This window comes from Fundulus heteroclitus, chromosome 1 (assembly GCF_011125445.2).
Source record: "Fundulus heteroclitus isolate FHET01 chromosome 1, MU-UCD_Fhet_4.1, whole genome shotgun sequence".
Lineage (NCBI taxonomy): Eukaryota > Metazoa > Chordata > Actinopteri > Cyprinodontiformes > Fundulidae > Fundulus > Fundulus heteroclitus.
The window spans coordinates 17,143,859-17,159,661 of NC_046361.1; the positions used below are offsets into that span (position 1 = coordinate 17,143,859).

At 40.8% G+C, this 15,803-nt stretch overlaps 1 protein-coding gene across 2 annotated transcripts in view; it reads right to left on the minus strand.

The window, feature by feature from the left end:
• The window catches only part of casz1 (castor zinc finger 1), a 123,289-nt gene that overhangs the window by 83,447 nt on the left and 24,039 nt on the right, over positions 1-15,803 (minus strand). Inside the window, exon 1 of one of the 2 annotated variants that reach the window (XM_012873470.3) lies at positions 15,111-15,566. The exons of the other annotated variant lie outside the window; for it this stretch is intronic. Within the exon in view, the coding sequence (XP_012728924.2) occupies positions 15,111-15,159 (49 nt within the window). The 5' untranslated portion in view covers positions 15,160-15,566. Of the gene's footprint in view, positions 1-15,110; positions 15,567-15,803 lie in introns of those variants that run through there. 2 annotated transcript variants of the gene reach the window in all.

Here is a 15,803-nt window from a genome sequence, read left to right on the forward strand (position 1 = left end):
TAAATTTAAGGCAGATATTTTGGATCACAGGAAAGACGAGAAGTCGAAAGGAAGGAAGGAAGGAAGGAAGGAAGGAAGGAAGGAAGGAAGGAAGGAAGGAAGGAAGGAAGGAAGGAAGGAAGGAAGGAAGGAAGGAAGGAAGGAAGGAAGGAAGGAGGAAGGACAGAAAAAACAACAAGTAGAAGGAGGAACGCAAGGAAGGAATGACAGAACAAAAGAAGGGCATAATGAAAGAAAGGGAAACACACAGGGAGGAGTAGTAGGACAATAAAAGAGGAAATATGGACCCAGTGTATGGAGGTAGGATACAAGGATACTTATCCAGACCTGGAAGAGACTGGAATGAAACTCAAGACTCCAAACTGATTAGGAAGCCTGTAAAAATTCAACTTTCTCCATCAGCAAGTGTTCACCAACTCCAACAGCCTAATTCTGTACTTTGCAACCCAACAACTGTGGCAAATAGAGCTTGTTGAGTGAAAAAAAAAGACTGAGTGATGCAAAGCAACACGGGAGAAGGCAGAGGGGGGACTTAAAGGACGTGATTTATCTGGGCTTGATTGCGTGTTAATCGAGGTTACGTGTATTAAGTGGAATCTAATTGGAACAGACACTGGCAGTCTGACAGATCGACATGATGCAGATGGATTGAGGTGGAGGTGGGGAGAGAAAGGGGGGAGGCGAGAGCGACGGAGAATGGGGGAAGAGGAGCAGAAGCAGAAAAGAGAGAAAACAACAGAGGCAAATGAATTTAACAGTTTCTTTACGAACACCGCCGTACAGAAAGAGTTTTATGAGACGCAACATAAAAAGAAAAACGTCGAGAGAGGACAGTCCTCAGCTGAGGTCGTTCCACATGTGTCTCATGATTGGTGGATAATGGAACGTGTGGAGGAGGACACACACCAGTGAGATTCTGAGTGACACGACAGGGCGCCCGGAGTTTGTCCTCCCCCTACAGTTGCTACAAACACTCGTTTCTGCTTTATTGGTAACGAGAGTTAAAAAAAAAAAAAGTAAATAGATCAAATGACAGCTGCCAGATCGTTTCTCACCTCGACAAGGAGAAGGGCAACTGTTTCCCCGGTCTCTCTAAGTCTTCACTGTTCCTGACAGGCGACAACTGTTTCCAAAATCTCTCTCTCCCCAAATCTGAGGCATTTAGCTGGAGGGATGACTGACGCTTTCAAATGTCGCCAGAGTGACAAATCATAAAAGTGGACCACCTGTTAAGGTCAAGCAACTGCTAACTCATAGCTAATATACCAGGAAAAGAAGAAGACCTTTGTTTTTGGAAAATGAAATTAAGACTGCACACCCACACACACACACACACACACACACACACACACACACACACACAGAACTGGTCAGTGTGGCTATAGATGGTAATACAAAGAGTGACTGACAACAGTGGCCTCTAAGCTGCAAATGTGCTGGAGCACAGGGTCAGGGACAAGATCTGACTCAAGTGAAGTCCAGATCTAACCTGATATTTTTTTATCGGGCTTAAATGGGTTAATTTCAAGTTTATATATATACATATATATATATATATATATATATATATATATATATATATATATATATATATATATATATATATATATATATATATATATATATATATATATGGTCACCAACATACAACATAATGAGTAAAAAACTAATTTAGCTGAGACTTTTTCAATTTCATAATTTTTCATGCACACACTCCAGCCTGGTAGGTGGCAGTAGTGTCCCTAAAGCTTGTGCACCAGCAGAGTAGGTCAACTGAGTAGGGCAGCGCTTCAACCCTATGGTATCACCTCAATGGTAGGAGTACAAACACCTGTCTACTAGTACAGTTGTCAACCAAAGTATATTTCAATAAAAAAAATGGGTTTATTGTGTTAAATATCACTATTTGATAAAAATTTAATTATTGGCCTGAGCAAAAGCGGGATTTCGCATAAAGCAGGGTTAGAAATGAAGCACTTCCACATGAGACGCACACTTCCTCTTGTCGGTTTTCCTAATTAAAGTGTATCAAAAACTAATAGACCTTAAAGGGCACCAAAAATGTAAGAATGTTTTCAAAGAACGACACAAAATCAAACAAAGATGTTTATAATTCAACGGCGGTCTGCAGGAGACGGCAGCATTCAAAACTTCACTCATCAACACAAAATGCCTAAATCGTTCCCGACGTGATCCCATCATAGCACTGAGACAGGGGAGTTGCTTCGGTCATCCCTTTGATTTGATCCATTCTGACTGTTACACTAATGGCATTAATAAGGGGCAAAACTGCTATTTTGAAGATTAATTTTCATCCTCTTCATTTGGCCAGTTCTCCACCAACACGAAAGCCTTCGCAGCTGGTGGGTGGGCACAAGTGTGTGTGTGTGTGTGTGTGTGTGTACCCTCCCATCACGCAATGGATAGAAGGTCATCTCTAATGTTACATTGATGGAACGCAGCATTTTACAATAGTTAAAAACACAAGGTTGGAAATGTGGCTCTTCTATAAAAGATAAGTTACGTTCACCAGCTGGCTTGATAAAGCGAAAAGAAAAAAAAAGGGCTTGGGCTTCTTAGAAAATAATGAAATGAGCACTGAATTAGGATGAATCCACAAAAAAAACAATAAAAATTTATGATCCAAGTCTAATAAAACAAAGTTGTCCTTGAGCTTCATATTTATATTACTCTATATGGATCACTGCAAAGTCAGTGTGCATATTTCCTGACTGTTTGTGTTGAATATAAGTATGCATGTGTGTGTTCAGCCCTCATCAGCTGCTAACATTGAGAGGAATGACACTTTGTGATCAAGGACATGAATATCTCATTGATTTTTAGGGGCCAGCTTAACTATCCATTCCAATTGATTTTTAGCTTTGCTGGGTGTGCGAGTTATGGCAGTTTTAATGTATCATCTGTATGTGTACTCATCGCCCCACTGCAAAGACAAGGTTCACCGCAGACTGGGGGGAAAAAAATGCATATACAATGGTGACTTTATCCCTTTTCTCTTCTATTTTAATATGATTTCCAAAGAAAAGGAGCAGTAAGATATGCTTGGTGGAAACTCTCTTCCGGCTTTAAACATTACCTGCTTCTGTAAAAATTCTATTAGTGACTATCAGTTTTGGTTTATCACGATCATGGGAAATAAAACAAAAGCTTGTGAATGAGCAACAGTTTCATGCCAGTTTGCAGTGGCTGTGCTTTGCAGACATGTACAGACATTTCAACAGACATCCTGCAAGCTTTGCCACAAACCATTGCCACCAAAAAAAAAAAAAAAAAAACAGCACCTAAACGTAAGACTTTTTAGTTGTGATGGTGTTTTTTTGGCCAGAATTGCTTACAATTAGAGGAGTACTGCAACAATACCTCATATTACAGTGAATTAACAATTCATATCAACTATTAATAATCAATGATTTGATGATGTAAGAGACAAAGTCAGGGCAATGTGATCCAAAAGGCGATCTAAAGTCATCTGTCAGGTAGAAAGTCATTAAAATAGGAGCTCGTTTTCCTGTGCCAAGCTTAGGTTTCACTGTGCCGCGGATACATTTCTATTCTTCGGCGAACTCCCGTCTTCTCATATGATATCATCTCTTTTGAGAACATCCCTCCGGTTGTCTTCTGTGTTTTTTCTCCAATTCAAAATTCATTGCTTCATTTTATTTATTATTTCTGGTCCTCCAATCGGTTCGGATGAAGCGGCCCTCTGTGTGAGGTAACTGCCTTTTGTTTGGTGAAAAGGGGACTGCATAAAGCACACTTTACTCCATCTCCATCCTTTAAAAAAAACAAGTCTGCTTAATTAATGTTTTACAAGTGCTGCTGTATTCTTGGTTTAAAAAAAAAAAAGCCTCTATCAAAGCCAGCAGGTTCAGATTACGTACGCTAATTGAAATTCTGAATTTCTAAGCCAACTTCTTTTTTTTTTTTTTTTCCCTCTCTCCTCTTGCTCTCGCTCTTCTCACACAATAAAGCTGAGCGTTTTTGTAGTCCACAAATGGCATCAAATCATCTAAGTAATATGGGCTTTTCTATTTTTCTTCCTGTATTCTCATGTTCTGCTAGTGGGTTCATGAGACAGCTTAATAAAGCAGTAAATGCTTGGGGAAGCCTGGGAGCCCACCACGGCGGTGCGTACACGCGTGCCCCAGCGTGCGTGCGTGTGTGTTTTACCTCCATCGGGGATCTCAAAGCAGAAGGCAAAGCCCTGGTTCCACGCATTCAAACCGATTTTCCCAAAGAATAAAGACACCGAACAAAAGCAGATGACTAATGCCGCAACCGAAGCCAAAAAAGTAAGACACTTATCCCATGAACTGACATTCATTGAGGCCATATTAATGTATTTTGTACTGGATGAATACAGGGTAATTTACAGGTTATACACGTGCTGGGTGCAACAGGAACGCGCCGTGTGTGAACAGCTGCAGGTGTGGGGGAGCCTGCGTTTGGACAGGCATCACAGACACCTAAAAGGCACAATAGGGTGAAGCATAGGTTTCAATGCACTGGTGACAATGATCTAAGACGGAGTTGGAGATTGGATCAACTCGGATATGGGGGAAAATCTTTTTTTTAAATCTCACTTCATACTCTGCGTATACCTCTGTTGGCTTCAAAGGGAGGCTTTCAGCCCCTTCCTGCCATCGGTGTTTATCTAGAAAGGTAACTGTAATAGATGATTACATAAATTACAGTTTAAAAAAAAAAAGAAGTCACGCTTGATAAGCTTTGTTCTGAGTTAATGATTGCAGCGAAAGAACTCTTTTATATTCACCCAAACTCCCTCCTTTCAGAGAGGGACAATATTTTATTTTCCTGTTTTGCAAGCATTATAACTTTGCTTTCTTCTTCCCCCAAGGTCAGTTTCTAGTCGGGCCACATGCAGGATATTTGCACATGGGGCTTTTTCAGGTCAGTTCCATTGTATTTACATCAAATAATTTTTGATAAGGGATGTAAAAGACCTATAAACCCAGCATCATAAAAAGGAGAGGTGCAGCAGGAATAAGGACAAAAGATCAACGGCCAAATTTTTTTTTTCTCTCTTATCTTGGACACGTTGATATTTTTTGGGTCAACTCTTGTCACTTCCTCCAACCAATGATCCTGTTTTTTTTTTTTCCCTCTTTCAGCTAAGTCAGACTTGTAACAGGGTTCCAACAATTTTTTTAAATGTATAATTTTTCACTTTTTCCGATCCGGGAAGATTTTATATCAAGTTTCTATCTATGCCAGGCTGGGTTTTACTATCTGCTTTGTTTTGCTTTCCCCCACAAACCATAAAAACAGCACCGCACTGAAGTTTGGCATCTGATTTAGCATTTCACCGTTTTTTTCCCCCCTGATGTCCGAAAGAGCTTAGCTCAGATAAACACTGGATTATCCAATATCAAACACAGGCCAGGCCTAAACACAGTTTGTGATCAGTAAATCCTTTATTTCAAAAAATTTTCAAAACAGGAGGCAGTTCAAAACTTTGTTTAGCGTCTTTAACTGATCCCAGATCAAGAATCTTGGGTCCGGTTTTTAAATCAAGAACCAGATGAATCTAAAGGCTAAAAAAAAGCAGTGATATTTTTTTTTTTTATCTTAGTGACTCAAAACATAAGTGGGACAAAAAACTTTTAATATGCAAAACCGAAAATAAGATCATCATTTAAGTCTTAATCTAAGTAATCTATTTTTTTTCAGAAAGTTGAATTTTTGTCTTTTAAAAGATGAGTAATAAATAATAAATACCAAAACGCTCAAACCAAATTCCAGACTTTCCCAAACTGCGAAGGAACGAACTGTTCTTAGATTTAGCCCGATGGTTTCCAGTACGACCTGCAAAGCCAGCTCTTGTTTCATAGAGAAGTACCTTCCCTGTTATCTCCCCAGCACTATAATCACTTAACAAAGACTCGGGCATTTGCACAAATTAAAACATTAATAATGCATAACTGCTTTTCAGTTTTGAGCAATAGTGTCCTCGTATTGGGATGAAATACCCCCTCTGCCAGTGGAAAAAAAAACTCTACCCCTGCATCTCCTGTTCCACGAACAACTTAAAGAAGCAAGTGTTCAGCTGTGAGCCCCCCCCCCCCCCCACCACCACCACCACCACTACCCCACCCTGTTACGGCTGTGGCAAGATTTTAGAATCTGCTCTGGTGACGGGACAAAATGGCTGAGGCCAAGTGGGATGCTGAAGTTGTTTTAAAGCAGCAGGCAGTAAGTGGCAGTGGTGCATCAGTGCAAACAGACAACACCCTCGAGTTGCTAAGCGTGGCATCCTTCCATAAACAACACCACCGCCGCGTCCCCAACATTTATGATTTGTGGTCAGAACGGCAACGCGGGCCTGATTCCGGTCCAAGTCTGCGTGTTTGCTCTACCCGCGCAGGGCTAAATCTGCCCAACCTTAGTCTCTTATTTTCCCCAGATGAAAACACCAGACATCTTACATGCCTGTCAGAGAGGTCTGCCTAAGACAAGTTATATGAGAACATTACACTTGGACACAGAGAGGAAGGGCGGGGGCATCATGGGAAAGAAGCTTCGCAACACTTCAAAACCAGGATGCTGTTCAGGCTACTGTTTAATTTAGAGAGAAAACCTCCTCCATATTTATTGCTGCAGTTGCGACTGAAGTTGCGCTGAGTGTGGAGGAGTTAGATATCATTACTGCACTAGTAAATCCATGACCAGCACCGGTCCACCGCCAATAGAGGACCAGCCATTCTATACAGATGGCCTCAAGGACAATTAGCAGTAATGATTGGTTGCCACATAAATGAGAGAAACGCTATTTGCTGCTGCACTTGCTGATGATCACAGACCAAATGCCTCTGATAATAACACAGGTGGCTTCCTTGGAGGCTTCCTAGTCTAGAATTTCTGAACTGAGGTTCTGTTAAAAGGTTATAATTGTTTAATATCCTACCAGCAGTGGATAACTTTCTTGGCGTCTACACTTGGTGTAAATCCACATTGATTGGTCCAAGAGACCAAAGCTAGTAGGTTGTTCAAGAGAAGTGAAGACCAAAGGCTGGACCTTTAAACCATTGTCATATTTGCATCAGGCTATTATTTACACAAAAGAAAAGGATTATTTATGCAGTACTGGTAGATTGGAAGTGGCAAATAATTCACCAATTATTTTCCCCAGGAAAAACACAAGCCTAGAACAAAACAAGGAAAGCATTAATAGCTTCACTTAAAAGTAAAGCGGCGTACGAAGCAGAAACTCTACACCACTTTAGGTGAACACTATTTCCTTGTTTTTTTTTACACTACCCTATTTTTATGTTACATATGTATTCCAACCGGAAATGCAAATTTACATTTTCTGTTTTTGGTACATGTTTTACACAACAAGATCACCGATGGCACATCACCTCCAACCTTTATTTCCTGTGTAAACAGTCATCAACTTCGGTGTGAATAACTTCCATATTTAAACAAAAAAATCATTTCAACATTTTTTAAATAGTGTTTCTTATAAAGCGCGGCGATGTTTTTGAGACAGGACTCGTTTCAAGGCAGTAATGAGTCTGACGCTAACTAGCTTTTCCCTTTAGCCTCTATGACCAACTAAACTGGTTCTGTACTAAATAAAGACACCCAGAGAGTTATTTACTGGGGTTAAATTACTAACTTGGGATCGGAAAGTTCCCATGGTACAAAATCTCACAATATTGAAAAACCATGATGTGAAATTCCTTTTGGGAAGTCATCCATGGACCATCAGTGTGTGATTGGTTTAAATTTCACATGCTTCAACTATAACTCTTCAGAACACAGCTTGAGATTGATGCAATTTTCAAACCTGGACTGAATACACTGATTACAGTGAATACACTAAAATTTGTATTTAAGTAATCAGAAATAAATTGGACTTTTTAAAGTGTCCCCAAGAGTAAAACTAAAATTTGGTCTCATCTTGTTCTTGTGACCCACAAAATCAACCACTTCTCAACTTTTAGCACACCCTTACTTTAAAATTCCTGGACCATCCCTTCAAGCTTACTTGGTAAGAAATCCTGAAAGAGATTATCTTTTAGTATCTGTTTCTCGCTGTAATATTTCAGGAAAACACAGCAAAGATAACCTCAAAGCCTTCACAATCCTCACATTATCATGAAAAATAAGAGCTGAGACAAACAGCACAGTGATGTAAAATATTATCTCCTCAATCATATCCTTTTTCCCCAGATATCTTCATCTCCCCCCCTCCCTCCCTCCCGTCTCTGTCAGTTAGTCTGGCAAACAATCCCCTTGTTAGCAAACTGTTAAGACAGCCGCTTGGTATACAAATTGCGCTCGACCAAGCGAATTTGTTTTGCAAGGGTGACCTGTTTAATCATCTCATTTTCTTTGGCGGACATTTATTCATCTGGTTTCCACGGTTACCAGGAACATTAAGGGGCTACAGTAATAAGGCTGGAGAGTCAAACAGGTAATAAAAAAATTAACGCCATTTTCCAGCAGCCGAGGACAGTGGGTGAAATGAATCAAGGGAGAGGTGGGAGAAGCAGAGGTGGGGAGGTGCTGGATGAGTGTCGGGGTGGGGTGGGGTGGGGAGGGGGCTCCAACATTGTCCAAACAATAAGTGGTTATTTTACTCTGTAGATCAGGTGGTGCCGTTATGGACATGGCACTTTGGGCACAGAGTAGGAGAGATAAAGCTTTTACCGTGGCCCAGCACCGGTTTTATTGTCATTTTGTGATTGCATATCAGAACAATTAAAAGTTACTCCAAGATATCTATCAACTTTGCTCTTTTTTTATTCCTCCTGCGCTTCAGAGGGAAGATAATTTACACCGCTTGCAGTGTAATGTCTCAACAATAATGCAAGGGGGGGAAAAAAACATGACATTTAGAAGCCCTTGCGAGAAATGTTTCAACGTCCTCCCAGGCTGAATCATGTTTAAAGCTTTTGTCGTCTCACAAAAAAAAAAGAAAAAAACAGTAAACTGAACAACATCATTGCAACGAACAACAAAACAAACAAAGAAGAGATTATAGAGATAGCTGCTTTCTATTATAAACAGTGACCTAGACATCCAACTTCGTGTCAAATATAGAAAATTCGGGCACAATAGTGGGAACAGGTGCTGAGGGCCCGCAGAAAGTAACGAAGCCGGAGAGCTGGGTGTCTGCTGAATGCCAAAAAAGGCAGTGAGGCACGCTGCACCAACGAGGCACAGACAACCAACTCTGATGTGATTCCCAGAGTCTGATGAGTGTCAGACTTTGGAAACAAAACCCATCAGTTAAGACGGTCGTCAATGCTCTCCTGGTATAAAAGCCGAACAAGAGAAAACAAGCAGCAAATTTTGTGCATTACTCATTTCTCCACTCCTCTTAAAAGTATGTTCAATTGAAGGCACGGGCTTTGGCACTCCTGAAAATATGCACAGAAAACCTCTCAACCTAACCCTTTATCATTCAAATCTTCTGGTCTAACCTGTATTTGGGCATTTTTATCCTGGCAACACCTGTCCCCCACCCTTTCGGAAAAGGAAAATCATATTGAATTCTATAATTGTTCGCTGACGACTTTCTCATATATTTGTCGGCGCGACTGAAGCCGAAGAGAGGAACGACGACTGCTGGCAGAGAACAACTCTTGGTGAAAGGGAGGGAGGAAAAGAGATTGTCAACTGACCCGGCCTCATCCAAACACACACACACACACACACTGACAGAAAAACGCAGGGTACGCACTCTAGCATCAGACCGCTCGCGTGTCACAAGTTGCTCTCTCCTCTCCTCGCCCGGAGAAACAAACTCTCCGCAAACGCTGAGGGTGAAAATCCTCAAAAGGGCGCGCAGAACGGACAGCAAAAAGGCTAAGCCTGGGCTCTGAAACTGCCAACTGTTCTGCTAACAGCCTCTTAACAGGTGTGGGCTCTAGAACCATGTAATCCTATCAAGTTACAGAGTTTTAAAAAAAGGGTAGAAATCCGACAAACTGCACGCTCCTGAACCCCCCCCCCCCCCCCCCGCCCACTTCTCTTTTCTCCATCTTTCTTTCTCCCCCACCTCCTGCTCTCCTCTCTTTCTGTTTTGACAGAAGTGAACAGCTGGGCTTCAGATTTATCATGTACAGACAGTAATTATTGCTGGTGCTGCCTGCTACCGACCCAAGTGAATAGAATGTCACATGAAAAAAAAAACACACACACACACACACACAGACACACAGACACAGAGACACATATATACGGCAGCAGGGGAGCTGAAGTTGAGGCGTGTCGGCTCGGGAAGATGTGAGACACTAAAGGCAGACCGGGGGAGCCTTTAAACGTCATGACCAGGGGCTGTACTTGCATAAATGCCGCTCCTGGTAAACCCCTCCTTCTGCGTCCCAGAATGAGATTTAACTAATTGGCTTTATTTTTTCTTTAATTTAGAAACGTAAGTTTCTCCAAAGGTTTTTAAAAAGATGAATCTGTGATCAGCACGGAATAACGCAGGGCAGGTTTAATCTAAGTTTTTTTTATACCAAACAAATATCAAAAGGGCTTTTTTTCCCCTGTTTTTTCAGAAAAATAATATAAACTGTCTTTCTTCTTTTACTTTAGATTTATCGATTTCAAGTTTTACCAGTAAGGTGTTTTAAACTTTGGGCCATATATGATCTAATTCAGTCCAGATTGTTTAAAAAACTTGAAAATAGTCCTATGATGTAGCACTTAAATTTCAACATCGTCAGCCAACTGCGGTGTATATGGATGTGTTGTCTTACATTACCTACACCGTGCATAACACACATGCTATTACGCCATTTTTGTTTTTGAGAGCTCGTGCTGGCCCCTGGCCCGGTAGTGCCCTGGACGAACAGCCGTATCGTCCGTATCAAAAACAGCTGATGGTCACGACGCTGCTGTTCACAGCCAGTTATGGTCGAACACAGGAGTAGTGGCTCTCTGACTGAATGCTACAAATATTTTGTCAGACATGTAAAAGGTTGGAAAAAAAATAAAAGGTTCCCATGGTGTGTGTTTTTTTTTTTTCCTCAAACAAGTCTTGAATTCCTGTCAAAGAAAAGGTGGCAGAGAAGTGAAACCGAGAAATGTACACGGCACCAAAGTGAGAAGGCAGATTTGCTCCAACACCCACTCCCCTCTATGCTTTCATTTATGTTGTTTTTTTTATCACCCAAGTATGATTAACTAAACTTTCCAACAAGAAAAAACAAGGAAAAGTTGCTGATATTAGAGTACGCAAGGTGTCTCCGTCGTTATCTCGGATCAGTCTGACCCCACCTGCCGTATTTATCCTCAAGATAAGCGGGTCAGCAGATAAACAATTCTGTTATTAACAGTGCCAATCACTTCCTGCTTTCTTTCCCGTGGTAGTCTCATCCCGTTGTCCGCTTAGCCCACGTATGGGCTGTTTTCACACCTTAAAGACCCCTCCGCCACATTTAAAAGGATTAAACGCCACATTTTGTGCCGGCTTAATGTCTCTTTCAGCCGGCCTAATAAGTGCGCCTCGATAAGCGAAGCATGCAAATTCATTCATGGCCAGTTGAGACCGTGCTTTCAGACAAACGTCTTAAAGTCTTCCACTCTGCTAATTACCTCTTCATTTCCCCCTTTTTTCTCCCCTCTCTTATAAAGCATATCGACTACTAGAGATTATTCTACTCTGTGATTTTCGCATGAAATTATAATTTCATATGCGAGATTGGGCTATTGAGTCGAAAAGGAAAAAAAAAAGTTGCAGGACGCTTTTCTTCTAACTCTACACACAGCGGGACTTAGCAGAGTACGCTGACACTTTAAATAGAAAAAAAAACATTCTTATGTAGTATAAAAATTTATATAGGTTGTTTTTTCTACATTCATAGTATTTTAATTCATTAATTTAACAAATCAGCATGATCTGCAATATTAAACACTTAAGCGGTTATATTTTAGATAATAAAGCCAACGAAGATCCCGGGTGCAACCTGTTTATCATTCTGGAATATTTCTTCACCAAGTATTAATTAGGCCATTACTCCAGATTGGTGACGGGGAGCTTTGAGGTTTTAATTAGGTGCTGGCCACTGCATGAGTGCACAGGAGTGAAGAAAGGGGGTGGTGATGCCTCTTGCCTCAATCCTGGCCCATATCAAGTACCCCCCTGAACACTTTTGGCTTCTGCGGCGGCACAGAGCATGGGCAGTCCACGTGTGTCTGTAGTTTATTTGATCATTTGATCTCTGATATTTCCTTTTCCTTCACATCCCCCCTCCACCCCCACAACCACCAAAAAAAAAAAAAAAAAAAGGGACCAGTTGGAGCGATTTGGGTATAAAAAGACAGGGGTTAGGTTAATTACGGTGTTGGGGGGTGGGGGGTTGCGTCTGATGATGCGGCTTGTGTTCAGTCAAGATACACACACGCACCCCTCCCTGCCCTCGTCTGCTAAGTGCGTGTGCCCCCCCCCCCCCTTGTCTACCCCATCACTCTGCAAAACCAGGCACACACACACACACACACAAACACACGCATGCACATACAAAGCCCCGCGCAACATCAATCAAATGCTCACAGCGGCCAATATACAGCTACACAAACATGCACCCTACCTTTAACTCCTGTGTCCTAACACTTTGCAAATGATGGCAGCTTAGTTCAAATATGTTTAAACTATTAATTCATTAAAAAAAATTATCTCCTAAACTATTATCTTTATTTCCACAGTAAAACATAAAACTAGAATAGTAGCCACTTCTTTGTAATCATATAATTCTAAAAATGGGCACACGCAACTAGATAACCTAAACAATGAAAAAAAGAAATGTTTTGTTTTTATTCAAACAAGGGCTAAAATGAGTAAAAGCGTGAGTGTTTTTCCTCGGTTGACGAGGCGATACTAATCACCTTGTTGCTGAGAAGCACTCTTCCCTGACAAGGCTCCTTAGAATACGAGGATCCCCCAGGAGGAATCGGCACCAAAGAGGTTAAAGACAATGACTCGCATATTTTTTTTACACCCCCCCCCCCCTTCCAACCCTTCTTTTTTCCAAACGTCTCCCTGTTAAATTTATTTCAAAACTCTGTTAATCTGCTGTACACAACATTTCCATTAGCCCGGCCCGGCCCCCTAATAAAAATTCCGGGCTAGTTTAATTAAAAAATGTAAATTTACTGTCATCCAAGGAGCAGCAGAAAGAGGAGTGCAACAGCATATTTTATTGCTTAAGACATCAAATTGATTCAGGTTATTGCTAAATTGTGATAAAAGGTTATTGAGGCCCTTCAGACCTGGGCTTGTTTTTTTCTCACCCATTTCTTTTTTTTTTCTTTTTTTTTTTTCGTGGAGGGCCGTAAACGATGGAGAGGTGCCACAAAGGGGTTAATGAGACAAGTCAGTGAGGGAAAAAGGCAATCAACATTATGACTCATAAGAGAGCAAAAAAATATTTTTCAGTGCCCACAAAAAGTTAGAAATTAGGGTGTGTCTCGATAACAGTGGAACTTGTTTGTTTCTTTCAACAGACCAAGCAGGACACGTTAAATAGCAGAAATAACGCACCGTCTGAGGTGACGGGGATCTGCTGTACAGCGTCTCTACTCTAACTTTTATTTAAGACGACACGTGTTAAGACTGTTTTCTCCGCTACATTTTACATGTAAACGTCAATGTGGTAGTGAGGGCTTAAATAAAATAAAAATGTCGTAAAAATCAAATCCAGAAAGGGAAGTAAATAAAAGATAAGAAAAGCCTGGAGCAAAGTCTGCTTATGATGTATAAATTACAGATTTACTGTTGAGTATTTAAAATATTGCAAATGTTTTTTTTTTTTTGTTTGCTTGTTTTTTGTATTTTTAAAGACTAAAATCCTATATACAAAAACACCCACATTGATTTATCATAATAGCAAAATATGCATCATATTTATTGAAATGATTTAAAATGAGCCATTTTATGAAACAGGCCAGATGAAGTGAAAGAGAGCTAATATAAGAAGGTCTCAATTAAACTTAGAGAAGTAGTGTAAAGAATACGCCGCATATTAATGCTGCCTCAAAATGCGAGTTATTTTAGAACACACATACACACGTATACATGCATGCACACACTCTCATCCAAAAATGCTCCTACAAGTACATCGGAGGGAGGTGAATGACGCTTACAAAGCGTAATCCAGTTACAACGGGGCAAGTACATCTTTCTAAAAGTACGCACTCCTAAAAATCTGGCAGCTGGTGAATTTCACATTTTCGGATCATAATTTCCTGCCGTAAACATACTTTTCCCACACAGAAAGCTCAAACGGTAACTGTTTCTGTAAAATATATATATATATAATCGCATCTAAAATGTAATGCAGTTGATTTACTGTTAATATAACAGCACTAATTAGAGGTAGCTGAAAGGTGTGAGCTCTCCTTTACATGTGTGACAACATAAGGAGCACAACAATTTGTTTGCTTTGTCCCCTTGGCAACAAACCCTCAGGCCATTCAGGCTGCCCTTATGGCACTGTCAGCGTCTCTGTGGGTCAAAGCGATCATACCTGTATTTTGTATTTATGATCATTGACAAATAAAAAAATAAAAAATTAAAGTGACAAAGAGAGCTGAGAAACAGAGAAATATTCTTGTTATTACCGTCAACAATAATAATAATTGAAAGAAAGAAAAGAAAAAGAAAAACACCCCTGGCAGCGAGTTATGCCCGTCCCAGAATAAACACGCACCCTGACAGGAGAAAATGAAACTTGCTTTGTGAACTTTCCTCACATGTGTGCTGTATGTCTCACGCCGTCACAAGCCGTGTACTGGAAAAACGACCACTCATATTTGATATTGCAGTCACCTTTGGGTGCTGTCAAAGAGCTATAAATAAGGGTGTTTGGAGACCTGGGTAAACGTACAGTGCTGGTACATTGTTTAATCATGAACAGCTTCCTCTCTCTCTCTCTCTCTCGCTCTCTCTCTCTCACACACACACACACTCTCTCTCACACACACACACACACACGCTGTAACTCTGTATATTTAAGCAGAGATTAAACGACACACCTTAAACTGTCAGCTAATAAAGCCCATATGACAATAAAATACAGAGAGGAGAAGCAAAAGAACAGAACTGTACTCACCATATTCAGGGAAGTCGAAGTTAAATCCTCTCAGACATGTAACTTTCATAATATTACTCAAACTCTTGTTAGACAGTCATTCAGGTGGTGGCTGGCGGAGGGGGGACATAAAGCGGAAAAGTAACTAGATGAAAAAAAAATGAAGGGTTCCTTCAATCAAGCACTAAACTCCTTGACATGTAATCTGTCAATAGTTTGTTGCTGAGATAATGCCGGCTGCCATGAGCGGATTTGATTGGCAGCTTAGGTTCTGGCCCCTCCTTCCTGTGGTTTGAAAAGGAGGGGGTGAAAGAATATGGAGCCTCCCCCTTCCCTGCTCTTCCTCTCTGTTGGTCTCTCTCTCTCTCTCTCTCTCTCTCTCTCTCTCTCTCTCCCATACATACACACAAAGCCTCTCACACACACGCAGCAGCCCGAGCTGTTGGTGATGTTGTCTGAATAGGCTGATAGGAAATTATGGCAGCGGAGCCGGAGCAGTTTTTTTTCTCCCTCCCTCAGTGGGCTGGCCTTTCCATCTTTGTGGTCTTCTAGCCTTTCAACTCTCTTGGGGTGGAGCCATCGCTGCCTCTATTCAAATGAGGGGAGAGCTACACTTTCAAAAAAAAAAAAAAAAGAAAAGAAAAAAGAGTGAAGAGGGTAAATTACAAACGTATTAAAGCATATCATAGCTTTTCTGGGAAATTGCAAGTTTTT